At 39.0% G+C, this 20,934-nt stretch overlaps 1 protein-coding gene across 2 annotated transcripts in view; it reads left to right on the forward strand.

The window, feature by feature from the left end:
• Positions 1–1,580: 1,580 nt before the first annotated feature.
• The window catches only part of TPLATE (ARM repeat superfamily protein), a 40,766-nt gene continuing 21,412 nt past the window's right edge, over positions 1,581–20,934 (forward strand). Inside the window, exons 1-3 of one of the 2 annotated variants that reach the window (XM_077394406.1) lie at positions 1,581–2,955; positions 6,352–6,948; positions 19,637–19,998. In XM_077394406.1, the coding sequence (XP_077250521.1) occupies positions 1,825–2,955; positions 6,352–6,948; positions 19,637–19,998 (2,090 nt within the window). In that variant the 5' untranslated portion in view covers positions 1,581–1,824. The remainder of the gene's footprint in view (positions 2,956–6,351; positions 6,949–19,636; positions 19,999–20,934) is intronic. The other variant, XM_077394405.1, reaches the window with a different exon arrangement.

Consider the following 20,934-nt stretch of genomic DNA (forward strand, 5'->3'; position numbering starts at 1 on the left):
ATGTGTAGAGAACTGTGAGACTTAAACCCTTACTTTAACGCTAGCGTAAAGCATTCAAATTGAGCTTTCTAATTGCTAGCCAACTTTATTACAAAAAAAACGTCGGCGTCCTTATGAAGACGCAGGCGTCTTATTGAAGACACATGCGTTCTTAAAGAATACGTCGGCGTCTTCACATATAACTGGCATATTTCTTGTTGTCTAATCATTTTCTTTTGGTGTGGCTGCAATTTTTTTATGTTATTTAAAAGAGGGAACACCAACGGTATTTGATATTAAATTATCCAGTTAATCAATTTGGTTTCATTTTTAGTCAATAATTATTATATAATACTGTAAAATGTTATTCGAAATGGAATTTACCCAAACATTTTCTATCACACTAATACTCATTTGTGATGTAACCAAAAGTTCATATATTAAAACAAACAAGAAAGTTATATATACAATAGTCATCTATACACTGATATCAGTCTCTAAAGGGACCTACGCCTTTGGACAAGCCTCGTAGCCGAGCCTTCAAAGCCATGTTTTCCTCCTCGAGAGTGGCGACCCTAGTATGAAGATCGGAGACCTTGGTCATCGGAGGAGGGGGAGGATTAGGATTGGAACTCTCCGCCTTGAGGAGAGTTGCCCGGCTTATCCTCATGGCCACTTGCTCTCAAAGGTCCTTCCGGAGGTATTTACTGTCCGGTAATGCTTCTACATCCACAAAAGTGAATCCTGGCAGGAAGGAGAGGTCGTATTTATTTTCGAATGGTTCTTCAGACATGGTATTGAGAGAAGAGAGTTGCAGACTTGCAGTAATTGGGAACGGTTCGAATGGGATGGGAAAGAAGAACCCATGGCACACTATAAATAGAAATAAGTTGGCGATGGTTCGAATTTACCGCCTCCTGGAAAGACGCCTCATAATGATGATGTCCTTTTCCATCAGGTCATTATTTCTCTACAGGTACGCCACTGGTACAAGAGAGATACGCCACATGTATAGATATACGCCACCTGTACGCCACGGTATAATATAGGTATGCCACCGGTACAACATAGTACACCACCAATTCTCCACCTGTGCGCCACCGGTACGCCACGAGTGTGCCATTGATATAATATAGATACGCCAACGGACGATCTGCTGACCATTGTCATTTAAGCCACTAGAAAGAACCTGCGAAGAGAATGATGCAAGTACTGTCTTGGACCAATATACGAGGATGATTGATATCATGTTTGCCCAGACAATAATAAGATGATCCAAACCGTCCATTTGATGGGCCAAAATGTAAATAAGTTGTTCCCCAAAAAATCATTTTCATAGGATGATCCTAGCCCTCCGATCTATAGAGTGACTCGGACGGTGGGGATTATCCTATTGGAAATGAATTTTTAGGTACGATTTAACCGTGAAGCGTAAGCCGTACTGTAATTTTTGAAAAATGCTGTAGTGTACCGGCTTACACCTTGTAAACTAGTTAACACCATGTAACATGCATATTGTTGGATATTGGTTGTTGGTGCTTGGACGGTTTGGATCAATCTGAAGTGCTTCCACTGTATAATATCGTTCGCCTCCTTATTATAGCATTCCTTTCCTACAAGTCGTCTCCTTCGTATGATACGTCACTGCTCGTCAGCAACCAACAGTAAAGCTCGAAACTGAGAGAAATGGCCTTCTAACCTTCAAACACTCCCCTCAAATTTCAAATATTTACCCTTCCATTTATTCTGAAAGATTAACATCTCGTCTCTCTCTCTCTCTCTCTCTACCCAAACTCTAAAATTCAGCATGGTCTAACCCTAACCCTAGCTTCGTTTCTACCAAAAATGGACATCCTCTTCGCTCAGATCCAAGCCGATCTCCGCTCCAACGATGCTCTCCGGCAATCCGGCGCTCTTTTACAAGCCCTCCAACAATCCGCCGCAGGAAAAGACATCTCCTCAATCGCGAAATCCGCCTGTGAAGAAATCGTCGCCTCTCCAGCCTCCGCCGTCTGCAAAAAACTCGCCTTCGATCTCATCCGATCCACTCGCCTCACCGCTGATCTCTGGGAAACCGTCTGCACTGGAATCCGCACCGATCTTGACTTTCCCGATCCTGACGTCACCGCGGCCGCAGTCTCAATCCTCGCTGCAATCCCCGCATACCGCCTCGGCAAACTAATCGCCGATTGCAACAAAGAGATCTCCAATTGTTTTGATTCCCCAAGCGATAATCTTCGCTACTCGATCACCGAAACCCTAGGGTGTATCCTTGCGCGAGATGATCTCGTCTTATTGTGCGAAAACAATGTGAATTTGCTCGATCGAGTTTCCAATTGGTGGAAGAGGATGGCGCAGAACATGCTTGATAGATCTGATGCTGTTTCGAAGGTTGCTTTTGAGTCGGTAGGGAGGTTGTTTCAGGAGTTTGATTCGAAGAGGATGAGTCGATTAGCGGGGGATAAGCTTGTGGATAGTGAGAATTCGCTTGCGATCCGTTCGAATTGGGTGTCGTTGATGGTGGATTTTGTGTGGAAGAAGAGGAATGCATTGATGGCGAGGTCGTTGATACTTCCTATAGAGAGTTTTAGGGTTACAGTGTTTCCAATAGTTTATTCAGTGAAGGCGGTAGCCTCTGGTGCTGTTGAGGTTTTTCGGAGGCTTTCGAAGTCTGCTGGAAATGCGGTTAGTAATGGGAGTGTGATTGAGTCAGGGAATGCAGAGAAGGTTGTGGGAGTTTCGGATGTGGTTACGCATTTGGTGCCATTCTTGTCGTCGTTGGATCCAGCATTGATATTTGAGGTTGGAATTAATATGTTGTATTTGGCTGATGTTCCTGGAGGAAAACCCGAATGGGCTTCAGCATCGATTACTGCGATTCTCACACTGTGGGACAGACAAGAGTTCTCCTCTGCCAGAGAAAGCATTGTTAGGGCTGTTGTTACAAATCTCCACCTTCTTGATCTGCATATGCAGGTGCAAATTCTCCTACCCTCTTTTCCCGTTTAATGTGTAAATAGAAGATGGAGCTTTTTGTTGTTTGGTTATCTTTAACTTTAGTTCGCAAATGATCAAGGCTCGTGGTTTGTTAGTCTCATTTATAATAAAATTCAGTGATTTGTGCTAGAACTTTTATTGTAATATTGATTTTATAACTATAGGCAATTAAATGAATGTGTAGCGTGCTTTATTATTGAACACACGTTTTTTTATAATTAACAATATAGGAATATCATGCCCATGGATTCATAGATCCCAAGGGGCAAGGATATATGATGTTCTATCTCATTGTAGACCTAAAATGCCTGCAGTTGGGGTTGAGACTGGACATCTCTTTCTGCACACAATTTTCATCATGCCTTGTCTCTACACACGCAATAGGGAGACTCGTCTTGGTCATTGGGGTAGATACCCTAAGCTGGCAGAGTGGCAGTCATATGTTTTTATGTGTATGAATTGATGGACCATATTTTCATCCAAAGTGGTAAGATATGAGTAGAATCAATGCCAAGTTGGGTCTTTCCATATTCTGTTACCTGGGTGAGATATTTTCTCCCACTAATCAAGCAGTTGTAGTTAGTGGTGTTTGTCTTATTATGTGTCAAGAAATGAAGGTAGTTACTTGGGAAGAGTTCAAGGATGGGCTCTATTCTCGATACGGTCCAAGCCAATTCTTAGATTTCTTTGGAGAACTCACCAAATTGGAGCAAACTGAATCGGTGCGGGCTTACCAAACCCAGTTTGAGAAGTTACTTGCAAAGGTCGGACATCTTCGCCGAAATTCATATATTTTCTATGGTATATTCTCTTTCTTTAGTTGCAAACCCATCTTCACCTTTTCTTCTCTCTATTGTTTCCTTCTTGTGGTGGCAAAAAATAGGGAAGAATACGGTATATCTACCAAAGTGGAATCAGAGCCTAGGGATGGATCAACGTGTGGAGAAGCTAGAGCAAGATGTGGGTTCTCTCATAGCCGGGCAACAACATATAATGAACAGACTCACAGAGTAGTTAGTGGTGTTGGCTGTTGATATGTTAGTAGGTGTTTTTATTTTAGTGGACTCTATGTAATGGGTAGTGGTAGAGAGTAGTGGGTCAGGTTGTTACTGAGATCCTTATCTCATGCTTTCCTTTGATGGATTTTGTATTTAAAGGGGATTCAGTAAACGAATAAAATATCTTTGGCAAAATATCAAAACACGTTATTGTGTTATCCTAAGGATTGGGTTCCCTCGAAGTAGCCCAAATTCATATTGAAATCCAAGTGTGACAACCCAGGAGGGGGGGGGGGGTGAATTGGTCAATTAGAAATTTTAGTCTTAATTGAGGGAAGATTAAAAATTAATCCTTTAATTAAGCACTAATTAGTCTAACCCTTGTTCAAATAGGCATATTAATGAAATCTAGGGTTTAGACATTCTAATCATGCACATTTGCTAACCCTTGTTCAAATATACATTATAATGCAATTAGGGTTTAAACATTTCAATCAAGTGCATTTACCAGCCCTTGTTCCTTTAAAAGCGTAAACAAGTTAGGGTTAGAGATTACTAATTACCAAGCGTGCAAGAGAGAGAGAGAGAGAGAGAGAGAGAGAGAGAGAGAGAGAGAGAGAGAAGAGCAAGCATCCACAAGGCACATGATTTATAGTGGTTCGGTCTATCACAAGAACTACTCCACTCTTCCAAGTTTACCTCCTTGGGATCTCCACTAAAAATGATGAAGTCGTACACCCGACTCCTCCATCTCCAAAGGGAACAAACCATTTCTGCACGAAGCCTTAAGAGGGGACACACCCTCTTACAATGTCTTAACAATTCTTAACGGGCCGAAGAGAAGACCCTCAATGAAGAACAAAGAAAAAAGAAAAACTCTCAATGCCTCTCAATAGGCAGATTACAAAGTTGTAAGCTCACATTTACTCCCAAGAAATAAGCAAAGAAAAGCCCTAAGGAGTGCCTCTTGATAGCCCTGTATAAAATTCCATTTTTAACTTTAAAATTCAGAGGCTTTGGGCAATGGTCTTTCGGCTTTAGTCCTAGGTTTTCAAACACAATTTTGGGTATGCGTATGGTTTTCAAAGATGTAAAAAGTTAAGTATGAAAACCATTTGAAAACCTATTGAAAGTGCAATTTTACATAAAATCAAGGGGACTCTAAATACATTCTAAAAATGATACTGCTGAGTCTTCTTCGAATGTATTCGCTCCTTTGCACTTCTTTGGACTTCTTTAGCTTGAGTGAACATCTTGAACTTTGTTTGGCTCTTGCGACTTCTCCTCCAATCTTCAATGCATGTTGAGGTACATGAGGTGTCACCAAAGGCTAGTTCAACTCCAGGCTACTTCTTGACACTTTGTTAGGAACTTGTTGACTCTTCATCTTCGAGCTTCTTTGACTTGAACATCTTCAAAATGTCTTCAATGTAGGTGCAAGCTTTTGGATCCTTTGATCCTTGATCCACAAGTCATGTGTTGAAATGAGCTGTGTAATGGCGATTATGACATGAAAATCCTGTATATAACACAACACCTCAAAGCAACACATTAGTCCATAAATGCTAATCAATTTAGTTTGCTAGCATCAAAACAATAGGATAAGGTGAATGTTTGAACCCATGGAAACCCTTGGGCTTACACATATCTTTTCTATCTGTATATACTCTTTCTTTAGTTGCAAACCCATCTTCACCTTTTCTTCTCTCTACTATTTCCTTCTTGTGGTGGCAAAACATAGGGAAGAATACGGTATACCTACCATATTCTGTGAAAACTTCTTTGGAAAATGGACGGCCAAGTGTACTAGAGATAGGGGGCAAAGTTTGTCAAAGATTTCCTTTTTGGTGGTGCTTTGGGAATGGAATGGAAGGAATAAGGAAAATATTGAGCATAGAACCATATATATAACAAACCATATGAATAACAAAAGATTTCTACTTGTAGAGGATTTCTGGTTTTGTGTTACTTTGGTATAATGTTCTTTGTTTTTCTAGCTTTATTTGACAAAAAAAATTCAGTTCTCTACCAAAAAAGCAATAAATAGAAATAAAAAAAAAGTTTTACATTCTTGACTACATTTAATCTGCAATTCTGCATATCTGTCAGGTTGTCATTTGCTATCTCTTATGTTTACTATTTATTATGGACTTATAATGGTTATAAAATTAAAAATTCTTATATAATTCATTACCATCTGGTAAGAAAAATAAGATTGCTGCTTATATTTGGTCAGTTACTTGTTGAAGTGTAATCCAAGAGTAAAAACCATATGCACTTCCAAGCCATTCCTGGCTGAAGTCATGCAGTAGTTATTGCTTATTTTTTGTGCTTGAATATGTAGGCATTAAACATGACTGGCTTCTTCTTCTTGCAGGTTTCATTGTTCAAGAGGTTGCTTCTTATGGTGAAAAACTTGAGGGCAGAATCTGACCGCATGCATGCTCTAGCATGTATCTGCCGTACAGCTCTCTGTGTTGATCTTTTTGCAAAGGAAAGTGTACGAAGAGGTCAGAAGCCCCTCCCTGGAACTGACATTGCCTCACTTTTTGAAGATGTGAGGATAAAAGACGATCTTGACAGTGTAACAAGTAAAAGCTTGTTTAGAGAGGAGCTGGTTGCTTCGTTGGTGGAAAGCTGCTTTCAGTTATCACTTCCATTGCCCGAGCAAAAGAATTCTGGTACTGAGAGCAGAGTCATCGGAGCTTTGGCTTATGGAACTGGTTACGGTGCATTAAATTGGACAGAGCCAGCTTTGGAGGTGGTGGAAGTTTGCAAGCCTTGTGTTAAATGGGATTGTGAGGGGCGGACTTATGCTATAGATTGCTATTTAAAATTGCTGGTTAGGCTCTGCCATATATATGATACTAGAGGAGGTGTTAAAAGGGTTAAAGATGGGGCGTCTCAGGATCAGATTCTGAATGAAACGAGGTTACAAAATTTGCAACGGCACCTTGTAAAAGATCTGCTTGAGGTTAGTCTGCTCTTCCATAGAAGTATTACGCCTTCTATCGAGCTTAAATGTTCATTATGCTTTTATATAACCCTAGAATCCTATTAAACTCGCAGTATTCATCATTTTGTGGTATTTGTTTTTTTGTTTAAGTGATTATATTTGTGTAGTACATATGTACATGATAGGTGCTTCTGTCCAAATGGTTGAGAAGTATTTTGTCTTATTGGTAGGAACTAGCAAATAGATATGCTCATTTGTAAGAGTGTTTGTCATATAGTACAATCCATAGGATCATATGAGGCCCTAGCTTGATCATTACTTTCTTCTGAGTTCCCCCAGTTAGTTACTCACTAATTCTTTCAATATTTATTGGAAAAGTTCTATTTTATTTGACTGGGGGGAGAACCGTGAAAGTTGGGGATTTTCACAGGCTTTCTTGTTATCCTTTCCATTAGCGCCAGGAAGATGTGTTATCAGATGATTGTTTTCATGTTATGTGGACCTATATTCTTAACTCGGGGAAAAAAGTTTTATGGAACCTTTGCAACACGAGTTATAACCTTTGAGAAATTGCTGTGTTTTCTATTTATGAAAGATTTTCTATTTGGTGTCAGGAAATTAGTAAATGCTATTCATGGTGGCTTCCATGTTGATGAAACAAATGAACTCTTGGAACCCTAATTTTCTCTTTTCTTGTTAACATCTAGAGATCTCTAGAGTAGTGCGAAATCTATCATCTGCCTACTCTGACCCCACTGAAATGAGCTACATTGACCTCGTTTTTGTTTTTTTGATATAAAACTTCTGTGGGTATAACACTTGGGTTTTTTGATTTTTTTGAATGGCAATTTTTTTTTGCAAAAACGAAAAAGAAAGAGGTTGCAAGGCTTCCGAGAGTCACAAAAGGTGCGGCAAAAAAAAAAAATTGAAACAAAATGGAAAAAACACCATGACCCCTCCATCAAGAAAGGAGGAAGTCAAAGGTCACAAACTCCACCCGGCGTAGTCTCAAGGGGAGCGAGATGCAAGGTTTTGTAGGCTTCATTTTCTTTATGCGTTTTGACCAAGTTGGAAATGGAAAATGTCGGTTCCGGATGAAAATTTTGGTGAAAATCCTTTAAAATTTCGGAAATGTTTGAAAACATAGGCAAAGGATGGACATTTAAGATGAAACTTTAGGAAGTGTTAGAATATGCACAAATACACATGTGAAACCATAACATAAGCAACGACATGGGTTGTCATGTATGTTTGATAACTCAGTTCCTAGCGACATAGTGTGAAAGATCCATTGTAGGACCCAAAAATGCAGCAATTTCAATCCCCCCAAAAATACTCCCTCTCCCAGGGGGCAAAAGACCAATATAAAAAGCTGCAGCATTTCATGAAAAAGCCCATGTAATCCCAAGGAGGTTCAATAAAAAATACCTGACCTCCTAACGACACGACAATGAATGAAGATATGATCCACCGACTCTCTTCAGCCACACAGAAAGTGTCATGATTAACGTGCAGTGATTAACTATTAGGTGCTGACTATGATGATGGTCCACTATCATGATTTTGTCTAGGCAAGAGGTCCAGCAAAATGCACTAACCGTGTGAGGTGCGTGAATATTCCAATCCATACTTTTCATCGATCACCAATCTCTAAAATAGATTATCATCATTCTTAAACCTCCAGAGCCATTTACCAAGTGAATCTCTATTAAAAGCTCCGAGCTTTCTAATGCCAATCCGGCCTGGCACCTTAGGAAAAGTGGAAAACATACCTTCTCCTAACAAACCAAGTGAAATTTCCTAGTATCCTCTTTATCATTTCACAAAAAGTTCCTCTACAACTGATCCAACCTGTTAATGAAGGAGATGGGGCACCGAAATACACATATAATAAAGAGGAAGATTGGCAAGCACAACTTTGGTTGGGTGATCCTCCCCCCCAAGAGAAAGCGTATTCTTCTTCCCAGGAGAGTCTCTCCTTTCAACTATTTCAATAACTTGATCCCACGGGCTTTTGGAAGGCCGACTAATACTAGAAGGCTGACCTAGTTTGTCATAGGGAAACATACCTTTTCTATAACCAAGAGATCTGGCAAAAATATCTTCCTCCTCGCTCAAATGAATCGCCAACATAATTGACTTAGAGATGTTAATGCATTGACCTGAGACAACTTCTTAGCATCTAAGAACAACCTCAAGTTGTTGATTTTCCAACTGTCAGTGTCACAAAAAGGAGCGTATCATTTGCATACTGAAGGTGAGAATTTTATCCCTCGAATCTCCCTGACAGATTCCCTGCTGGTCTTAAAGAAGCCCCAAGTCAAACCATTCACCAGAGCTAAACCAGTAGAAGCGACACAATTGCTAACCCAGCCCCTCCATTGGTCTCCGTACCCCATCCTGCTCATAATATGATCCAAACATGTGCTCTATCTCAAGCCTTCTCTCTTTCAAGCTTGCATGGCACCCATTTTCTACAGCATTTATAATAGATTACACGCATTCGTTGGCATTCATATCCCCATCCAAAATCTCCCTCCCCGAAATAGAAGCACTCTGATATTTCGAAATCACACCTCCCAAAGCATATCTAGTCTATCAGCCAACTCCTTAGCTAGGATTTTTAAAACACCTCCCACCAGGTTAAACATGGTGGAAGTTGACCAGCCTATCAGCAGCATCATTCTTATGAACGAGAGAGATGAATGTAGCCTCATATGCCTATCCAACTAGAGGCCTTCATAGAACTCTTCGAAAAAATCGGCAAACCGCCTTTAATAAAATCTCAACACCTATGAAAGAATGCCAAGAAGAGACCATTTGGGTCTGGAGCTTTGTCTCATTGTAGGAAGAGCAAGTGGTCTACAATCGGAAGAGTAAAGCTCCTAATAAAACAAGACAATTTCCTTCGAGATGCTCACATTATCTTGTCTCATGTCCCCCTTAATCATTAACAGATGGTTCTTGTTAAATCTCATATTAGACTAGCAATATTATGGGAATATGTAGTTTCTTATCTCCCTCCGTTAACCACTTGGAGCTGTATTGTTGCCTACACTTTATTACCTCCCGTTGTACTCATTGTTCGAGGGCCCCCAACTCAACTCAACTCAACTAAGCCTTTGTCCCAAATTAGTTGGGGTCAGCTAATGAATCCTTTAGAAAATTTTCATGAAGATGGTGAAAGAATTTGCCCGGCTCAAATTGACTAAGTTTCATCCTGACACTAGTTGGGTTCGTCTACATGGATCATTTTCTTCCGTTCTCTCCTATCCAAGGTCATGTTCTCTGTTATGTTCCTGGCCATCAAGTCTTTCCTCACCGTTTCTACCCAAGTTGTTTTCGGTCTGCCCCTACCTCTTTTTACTCCATCAACTTGGCACGAGTCACTTCTTCTCACTGGAGCATCCAAAGGCCTACGTTGGATATGCCCAAACCATCTTAAACAGTGTTCTCTCATCTTCTCCTCAATTGGTGCCACCCCCACCTTTTTACGGATGTCTTCATTTTTAATTCTGTCCAACTTTGTGTGCCGCATATCCATCTAAGCATTCGCATCTCCGCTACACTCATCTTATGCACATGCTGCTTCTTGGTGGCCCAACATTCTGAGCCTACAGCCTGACTGGCCTCACAACTGTCTTATAAAACTTTCCTTCAACTTGATAGGTATTTTACGGTCGCACAGAACTCCCAAGGCATGCTTTCACTTCAACCAACCTGCTCTTATTATGTGGTTAACATCCTCTTCAATGTCTCCTTCCTTCTGTAGGATTGAACCAAGATAGCGAAAGATATCCCTTTTAGGTACCTTCTGTCCAGTCATATTTACTACATCCTCACCCCGCCTCCTTATATTACTAAAGTTGCACTCCATATACTCTGTCTTAGTCCTACTCAGTCTAAAGCCTTTGGATTCCAAAATAGTTCTCCATAACTCTAACTTAGCATTAACTCCTGCTTTGGTTTCGTCAATTAATACTATGTCATCTGCAAATAGCATACACCACGGCACCTCATCTTGGATACCCTCCGTAAGTTCAACCATAACTAGCGTAAAAAGATAAGGGCTTAGAGCTGATCATTGGTGCAGCCCTATTGTAAATGGAAACTCACTAGACGTGCCATCCGTAGTTCTGACACTAGTTGCTGCTCCATCGTACATATCCTTAATCACATGAACATATTTAGTAGGCACCCCCTTTCCAAAAATTCCCTTTCTGGGAGTGGGTCATTTTCTTCCTCGCGATCACGCTCCATGATATCCCCGAGCAATTTATCTTTAACTGACACAAATCAGACTTCTATCCTCTCTAGCCTATTGCCTCTGCTTGGCCTTAATAGATTAACTTTTGTCCAAGACAGACATCTGCAAGGTAAGCCACCATATACGAAGACATAAAATTCTCACCCATGTTCGGTCCCTCAAACCAAGCCAACTCAAAGCAAAAACAGAGTATGGCCTCACGAGTCAACCTTTGGATCAAGGAGGATGGGACAGTGATCTGAGACAATCTTAGGGAGCAAAACCTAAGCATCTTAGGGAACCAGGTGCTTTGCTTCTGATAGACGAGAAATCTATATCCAATTTGCTCATTCTTGGTTCCTGGCTCACTTGAATTAGGCCCCATTCAGGGAAAGATCAACCAGTATATTCCTGCCCACAATGTCTTAGCGTTCAGTTGGAGGCTCTTGAGCAATATGATCATATGCCGCCTTGACTTCTTGTGTTCCTCTTTCCCTCTGTTTTGTGATCTTGCTCTCTTTTGTTTCTTTCTACTCATTTTGTACTCTACCATCTCAGTCTCTTTATATTAATGAAATCTTCACCATTAAAAAAAAAACGTCTCAATGTGCATGCTAGATGAGATCCTACCACCCGGGACCCTCTCAACAATAAACTGTGATATTAAAATATCCACTAATGCACCATGGATCGGCCACCTGTCTCTAATACTGTCCAGCTCTACTCACATATCGCCCCGTAGACCAAGGTTGTTTGGGCCGGAGTCACCAGAGGCCCACTCTGTATTGTTGACAATCCTCTTCTCAAGCGAATCGAGATTGAGAATTGCCCAATAGCTTCCTCTTTCTAAGCCAACATTGCACCATCCCATGGTACCAAAATATCACCAGAGGCTCCCACCACACCTAAGATAGAAATTCTGAACTCTTCCTACACCTCTACTCCCTCAAAATCGATCTGGGCATGCCATAGAGCCACTTTTCTATCACATTTTTGAGTGTTCCCCTCTTGGTGAATGACATGGCCAAATTTAGATCAGATCGAACTTCTTTGAGTTTGTCTGATGGTCTTCCTTTGATGTAATATTCTTTTTGTTGTCGCTGGCGTAGGGCCATCTCGGCTCTATCTGCTTTCTATACCCCCTCCTTTTTTTTCTTTTAGTAAATTGATTATTCTAAAAAACGGATCTCCATATAAGATCTTCGCAATGTCTGATGCTCACACTGATATCTATGTAACAGCAATAAATAGTTTCTACTTTTTCATTTCAATCGTTAACAAAGATAATGTGGTCTGGTTCGTGTTGAGGAAGAGGTACAAGAGGGGGAGATATGAGGGGATGAAGGGGAAGGTGAAAGGAAAATAAAAATGTACTTAGTCATTTTTAAAAATTATAAAAAATGATAAGGATGTGGAATGCCAATATTGATAGTAGAAAATGACTTTCTTCTTGTTCATTTCAATCCCTAACAAAGATGATGGGGTCGAGTTCAATTTGAGGAAGAAATTATTGAAGTAGAAGAGGGATTATGAGAGGAAGGAGGAAGGGGAAGGTGAAAGGAAAATAAACAAATGAATATAGTTTCAATAATTTTTAAAAATTAGAAGAAAATGGTAAGATCGTATGCCAATATTTTTTTTCTTTCCTATGATGAATCTTTCTATTTCCGCTCTTTTCCTTCTTTGTATTTGACCCCCTTGGTCTTGTTTTCTCAATAAAATTGGCTGCTAATAAAAAATAAAAAAATTTGATAGGAGGGAGTGCAGATATCAGCTCCTTCATATATGTACTGTACGTATATCTATAATATATAATAACCATGTTTCTTTCCATTGTCATTTGTTTTCTTTCCAAGAATTGTTTTTTGGATAATGTTTTCCCATAGAAAGTTGCATTTCGCAACACGTTTATACCTCATGTATGGGATGGTGGGACCCATTAGTTTACAACACATGTTTTTATAAGGTCAGGCCATCATTTCACACCCATACATATCATGGGTGGCCCTCGCCATTTTACACTTCATGTTTTCATATGGCAGGTCCCACCATCTCTACCCAAACCCATGCATTTCATGGAACCCACCATTTTACATCCCATGAGTAAGCCCACTATCTCTACCCGAGTCCATCCATAGCATAGGTGGGACCCACCATTTACACCATGTTTTAATACGGTAGGGCCCATATCTCTACCAAACCCATGCATGTGGTGGGGCCCACCATTTTGACCACATGAGTGGGCCTCCTATCTCTACCAAGTACATGTGTAGAGTGGGGTCCACCATTTTACACCATATTTTGATAGGACGGGTCCCACAATCTCTACCCAAGCCCATGCATAGCTTGGGCCAAGAATGCTAGTGTATATATAGTTTTTTTTGAACAATTCATATTTTATCAATAAAACAGCTTATATATGTAAAGCCTATATATATGTACGTATATGTATAGAGTTGTTTTTTTTGGAACAATTTATATTTTATAAATAGAAGTATAGAACAACTTATATATGTATGTTGCCAAGGAGGGCGAGCCTTGGCGCAATGTTAAGGTTGCTCCAATATGACCTGGTGGTCATGGGTTTGAGTCACGGAAACAGCCTCTCTGCAAAGCAGGGGTAAGGCTGTGTACATCTAGCCCTCCCCAGACCTCGCAATGGCGGGACCTCGTGCACTGGGCCACCAAGGCAAAAAAATCAAGGTTTTTATAAATAAAACATCACATCTATGTATGTATATAAATGTAATGCATATGAATTTATTTGTGTGCCCATGCTTCTATTTAATTATCTGTTCATATAGGATTAGTATGGAGTTAATTAATTATAATTAATGATGTATGTGCATAGTAGCCGACCCCAACTAGTTTGGGACAAAGGCTTAGTTGAGTTGAGTTGAATTGTGCATAGCAGAATTGTATTCACTACAATATTTTTCTATGTGTTAACCGAGAGTTTAGAGAGAGAATTGAATGAGTTAGGGTAATCTCCCCCTGACTCATATCTTTATACTAAAACATAAAGGAATGTACAAAGTCCTAAATGCCCTTAGGCAAGTTACATATTCCAACACTATGGTACTCCTCTCTTCATTTTACCCTTTTGTAATAGCTGTTCAAAGCTGTTGTAATTTCCAAAATCTATGAAAACAACCAATCGGGACTGTTTAATAAAGCAAGGAGTTCCATTATTAAAACAAGTGAGTTCTGATATCATTTCCCCGCATATATTTATTTGTGCATGGAAGTGTCTGTGCATGTGCATGGGCACACACTCACAAGCACACACAAGAGCATGTGTTTGTGTGTGCTTGTGTGGGTGTCGGTTGTTAGAGTAGGTGCCCTAAAACCCAGTATATTTCGCATGTTAATCAATAAAAGTTTCTTTTCATGACAATTAATGGGTAACTATAAGTTAAATATGTGTGACATGCTACTTGTTATTGACACGTATTTGTCCTTAGGTAACAAAGTAGGAAACCCATGCTCATGGATTCACAGATTCTAGGGAGCAAGGAGATATGGGATTCTGGTTCTTTGCAGACCTTAATAGTTCCTAGTTGGGATTGAGGTTGGACACCTCTTTCTGTATACAACTGGCATCTATCTTGCCAACATGCATGAGATGTGGAGTGACTTATCTCAATCACTCGGGTAGTGGACCCTAAGCAAGATAGAATGGGTATGACAATGAGATTGCGTACTGAACGGGATAACATTAGAATAGCTTGTGGACAAGAGATAGTTGAGCTATTCTATTAGATATGACCCTTTACTTGTCCTTTGACCTGAGGGGTCATATTGGTCTGTTGGTGAGTCTCTCATTCTTGGTCTATCTAACCGTGATTCTCTTGGAGTCACTAGAGGATAGTACTGGAGTGTTGGACAAACCTTCGAGGTCAATAGTGATACCCGACATAGAATTCTCTACCTATTTCATAGGATAACATCTACGGTTTTGGTCAGAGAGTAGGCCTTTTGATAAAATGTTTATCAAAAGGATTTCACAAAATAAGTTTTGAAATGTTTTCAGCAAATACATTTGCGGATTAACACTGCTTGACTGAAAGGTATACCGTGAATGAGCCCAGGGGGTAGTTAACGTCCACCCCCCGTAGGACTCAATTCAGTAGATGTGGACTTGGAGCAAGGACTTGCACATTTGATGTAATTAGGGGTATGATGATTTGACGGTTATCTTCAGGGTTACGTCTTGATGGAGGCCACTGACTCAATGCGATTGTAGCATTGGCTACGGAGCAATAATCGCAGTGGGGCCCACTTGTGGGTTCTGCAGAATCTACAGTTAAATCCTGCTACGATCCCACTCACTACTCGATTGACCTATTATTATCTATTAGATAGAGGTCTCGCATTTATTTGGTTGCATACACGAACTAGTTTTGTGGCATTTTATGCATTGAAAGGATATATACAATGTATGTAGTGTATATGCACTATGAGATACATTGGGAATGCCAAAATGGTTAAATATAAACCATAAGGTTATTTTGGGAATTATAGAAAAATATGGATGGAGTTTTTATCCCATTGGATGGAAAGAAATATGTTTATTTAATTAAAAGAATTAAATAAATAATTGTAAGTTTAGCTTGTAGACTGGTTTTACTAAAACAGTCATAACTTTCTCATCTCTGGTCAAAAATTAATGTGTAAGTACTCGTTTCGAAGGATTTTGAAAGATCTACAACTTTGTAGTTTATGATTTTTTCTAATTCGGCCATTTACTTGTCCAAAAATGAGGTTGAAATCTGATCTACAGGCTTATAGCGGGAATGTTGAAAAAGGAAACAATGTGTGAGATATTTTTGGGAATGTTTTTATTCAATAAAGCAACCCACATTTTTTACTTGGAAAAAACTCAATTTAAGGATTTCTAAAAGTCCAAGAATTTCTAAAAACATCCCCACATTATTTGGTTTCTATTTTCAAAAAGCCAACTAGCTTGTTTCCAAATTTGAGCTTCTAATTGTGGCTAGTTTCCATGTTTTGTGAGATTTCTTTAGAAGCTTTGGGTTGTGTATATGGAAATTGAGAACTCTATAAATACAAGACAAAGGAATAGAGTTTGCAAAAGCATGTGTGTGTGTGTGTGTGTGCTTGTGTGGGTGTCGGTGTGCATGTGCTTCTCAAAAATATGTTTGTGTTTCATAGATTTGAATAGAATTCTGGATTTATGTCAACTAATTTCGTACAATTATTTCTTTTTATCACAGTTTGTCTTTGTACTTTGTTCTCATGAAAATCATCACTGTCATAATATTATCGTGCTCACAGTTCACCGTCTTTGTAAAGCTACTAAGTTTAAATTGAAGTTCTTGTAACCATTTTTTTGTAATTTTCTCTGTTTTTTGCATTTTTCATTCATTAAATGTCACCACTTCTATGACATCATTAAGTGTGCTTATCTATGTTTTATAATGTACGCTGACAGAATGTATAGCGCATAACTGATAGTGTCGTAATTTAACAATACAACCACATCCAACTTCATACCATTGTAAGATTGTTTTTTCTGCTCCATAAACTTGTGCAATTCCAGTAATGAATATGTAGCTCATAGCTGATGCTGTTGTAGTTTAATGATATAAGTACATCCAACTTTATACCAACCTTGTGCAATTCCAGTAATGGTTTTGGCTTTGGATGGAGCATCAAAACACGAAGCAACCTAGCACTAGTTATATCTTTTGACCTCAAGGGCCTGACCTATAAATTTTTTTATCTAGGCATTTGTTACTTTGTTACCTGGATAGTGGTGTAGGTATCAGATACTAAAAAGATCTCGTCCGTGGATCCTCCAAGTGATAAAATCTTAGGATGCAGAGACGGCAAGGATCCTATATGTGCATGTGGGATATGAGTATGGATCCTCTTTGAAAATGTTAACATTGCCTTTCCTAAAGGTCTCTCTCTCCCTCTCTCTAGCTTGGGATTCCCATTTTCTTAATGATGAGGAATATGAAAAGAATAAAGAAGCATTTTACAACTTGGAATTTTTCATCTCTTTTATGATGACGAATATAAAAAAGAATAAATATTTGTTTTTGAATGAAGAATCTCAACTCAACTCAACTCAACTAAGCCTTTGTCTCAACCTAGTTGGGGTTGGCTAATGAATCCTTTAGAAAATTTTCATGAAGAACGTGAAATCTACCCTGCTCAAATTGACTTAGTCTAATCCTGACACTAGTTGGGTTCGTCTACATGGATCATTTTCTTACATTCTCTCCTATCCATGGTCATGTTCTTTTATATGTTCCTAGCCATCAAGTCTTTCCTCACTGTTTCTACCCAAGTTGTTTTCGGTCTGCCCCTACCTCTTTTTACTCCCTCAACTTGGCACGTCTCACTAAGCAATAATGGCCATAAAATGCCAAAAGTGGTTATCTATCTTTTGTCTACATGAAAGACAATGAACACTAAAGCAATAACGGCCAAAAAATGCCAAAAATGAGGATACATACACGTATCCCACAACCTTATCATATCCTTTTGAATTGGGTACTCCACCCATTTTGAAGGATCTTGGTTTCATAGATTTATTGGATTTATCTTATGTTAGAACATCACTATCTCTCAATTCCATTGCTTCTATTCTAATTTCAATTTGTTATTTGCCACTATGTTTCCATGGGAATGATATTTCCTCCCCCTTTCCAGCATTTCCACCCCATTTGTTTTCTCCTATGATTTGGCCGACACTTCAAAGTTATTGTCGACTTATGTGTCCTGCCATGTCCGACACGACACGCATGTCCACACGTGTGTCGACACTCCTTTGGACACTTTTACTTGTATTGCTGGAAGTGTTAAACTTAATGTGGGTGTGTGGACATGTTTTTGTACCATGTCAAGTGTGACATTCTATTTTTTTATTGAATATTGTGTTTACCTCATTTAGACAAGTCGTATCCATTTCGAAACTGGACACATGAATCCATATCTACAAATCATGATTACATATACTTTCTATTTTAGCCGTGTCCCTGTTTCTAAAGTTTGGGGGTTTGCCGTGTCCGACACTCCTTGTCTGTGTCCGACACCCCTTGTCCGTGTCGACACACGACACTTGTGTCCATGTCCACAACTCATAGGTTTTCTCTTGAAAAGGACTATTTTCAGGAAAAAGCTGAAGGGATGGAAATACAGTTTATTTTCAAGAAAAATGCAAACAAAATCGGGATGAAATTCTTGGAAAGGGGATGGAAATATCATTTCCCGTATTTCTGTTTGTCATGCTTAAGTTTATGCCTGTTAGTGTGGCCAAAGTGCTTGTGAACAAGATAAGATTCTATGTATCTTTATTATCTATTAATCTGATTCCAGTTTCATGCCTCGTTTTTCTTTCGTACTTTTTCCCTCTGTTTTGATGTAACTAACTGTCCCTTTTCCATCGACTTGATAGAGAAATATTCCAAGCATGTATTTGAAATAGGACTTAAAGCTCATACCACAATCGTTACATTGGCTGAACTATTTTAAAATTGCTTTAGGCAAAAAAGGACTGCAGTTGTCACCAATTCAGGTGGTCTCTTGTCATGGTTTTAAATTTCCACCGAAACCGAGACGAAACGGAGGAAATGTTTCCGTTTCCATCCCATCGAAACGATAACTAAATCAAAACGCACACCAAAACCAAAATCGTAAGTGCATTAGTAGTATACTATATCAATATGTTTAACATAATTATATGCATATGAAATGCGGTGTATGTACTATGTATAAATATTTATATGAATTTTATGTGAAATTTGGTACTAATAAATTATCAGACGTGTGACAGCACATGTCACTAAGTGTGTCGATGTTATTAAACCATTATGGATGGTTGTCTTGCTTATGTCATGATTTCTAAGTGCATTTGTGATTTTTCTAGTATTTCCTGGAGTTGTCTTAAAATTCTTTCATTTGCATATGTTTCTATATATTTTTGTGATTTTACAAGATTTCCACCTAAATTCTCAACCAAAACTGAAATGTCTCCGTTTCCATGGTGACCGAAATTGAAGCCGAAACTGAAATTTAAAACCTATTCTCCTGGATCCCATATGAGGAAATGATAAGACCTGTCTTTATATATCGGTTGGGTCCTCAACTGAACACTGGTCGGTCTTACTGTTAGCGAGCCTTCAAATTGGGCCTCTTTGATTTACTACCTAGTGCATTGGCGAAACTTGAGATGATTGTATAAGCTGAATGAATTTAGACTTCCTTTCTTGTGTTTTTCTATTTCTCGTTCTACGCATGTTTACTTAGAGATGCTTTCTTCCCCATCTTCTCTCAGTTCTTGTTTTCTGTTTTAGGCCCACATTTCACGTTCTTTGGAGTATAATGAGTATTTGACACCTACACTTATTTTCTTTTTTCTGATCTTAACACAATTGTGATGCCTTTTGCTTGTGTATCATCTTTAATAAACATTTTTACACATGCTAGGTGAGCACACCAAGAATATGTGCACGTCTGCTTTGGGCTATAGCAGAACACTTGGATCTAGAAGGTCTCGATCCACTTCTAGCTGATGACCCAGAAGATCCATTGAACATTATCATATCAAATATTCACAAACTATTGTTCAGCATTGATTTATCCGCAACTATTTCAAATAGGCTTCAAGACGTGCAGGCAGTTCTTCTCTGTGCACAACGCTTAGGATCACGGCACCCCAGGGCGGGCGTTCTGTTGGCTAAAGAACTTGAAGATTTTAGAAGTAATGGGTTAGCTGATTCTGTAAACAAGCATCAAAGTCGTCTTATATTACAGATAATCAAATATGTAACAAGTCATCCAGAAAGCAGGTATGCAATTTATGCATGTTTGATGAGATTTTGACACGGGAAGTTTGCTGATCATATTATTGCCCATGTTTTAAATATTTTTAAACAAAATTCCATCTGAGTACCGTCATTTATTTCAGGCAAAGAGTAGCTACTGAGTATATGCATTTTGTGTGATATAGACAAAATATTTTACTTCTGTTTCCTTAATTTTAATATATTATATAAGGACATTGAGGAACAGAAATTTAGGTGATCTGCCACCTCTACTAATGGATGATTTATCTGCTATGATCACAGTCTTTGAAATGAAATTTGTTGTACTGGGCCTGACTCTGCTGAGTTTTGCTATTCCTTCAGAATGCTTTATTTCCTGGTTATCTGTTTTCCTTTTGTTGGTTTTAATGGGCTGTTCAGTAGCTGCTTTTTTTCAGCCACAATAACTTAACTGTCTGTTTTGTAAAGGAAAGTTTCTCAAGATGTGTTTGACGCTGGAAACATTTGGGGTTTGATGTTTTTTGTTCCAACTAGATCTCTCTATTTGGTTTTCTTTCACTTACTGTGGATTATTAGCATCAAGTACAAACTTAAGCATCAAATACAGAAAACAAGCCAGCCCTTTGAAAGGGCTAAGCAGATACAGTCCACATTGATCTCCAGGAAGCACCAGAATGGAAACTTTATTCCCTTGTTTGCAAAAGTAGCTGCTTCATAGTTGGCCTGGTGGATATGTTTCTCATTCTGCACTTGCTCAAACAGAAATCTTATAGAATGTTCTGCAATTTTTCGAGAATGATCTGAAGCTCAATTAACACATCATTCTCAATCAGAAGTAACAGCGACATCTGAGAAAGATGCACACAACCAATTTTTGGTTTTCTGGAGTTTGAACTAAGTTAAATGTTGTCGGTTGAACTCACCTCATAGCTGGTATTGCCACTAGAATGTGGAATGAAT

This window comes from Tasmannia lanceolata, unplaced genomic scaffold (assembly GCF_043159265.1).
Source record: "Tasmannia lanceolata isolate RefF3 unplaced genomic scaffold, GAP_Taslan_0.1 ptg000013l, whole genome shotgun sequence".
NCBI classification, from domain to species: Eukaryota; Viridiplantae; Streptophyta; class Magnoliopsida; order Canellales; family Winteraceae; genus Tasmannia; species Tasmannia lanceolata.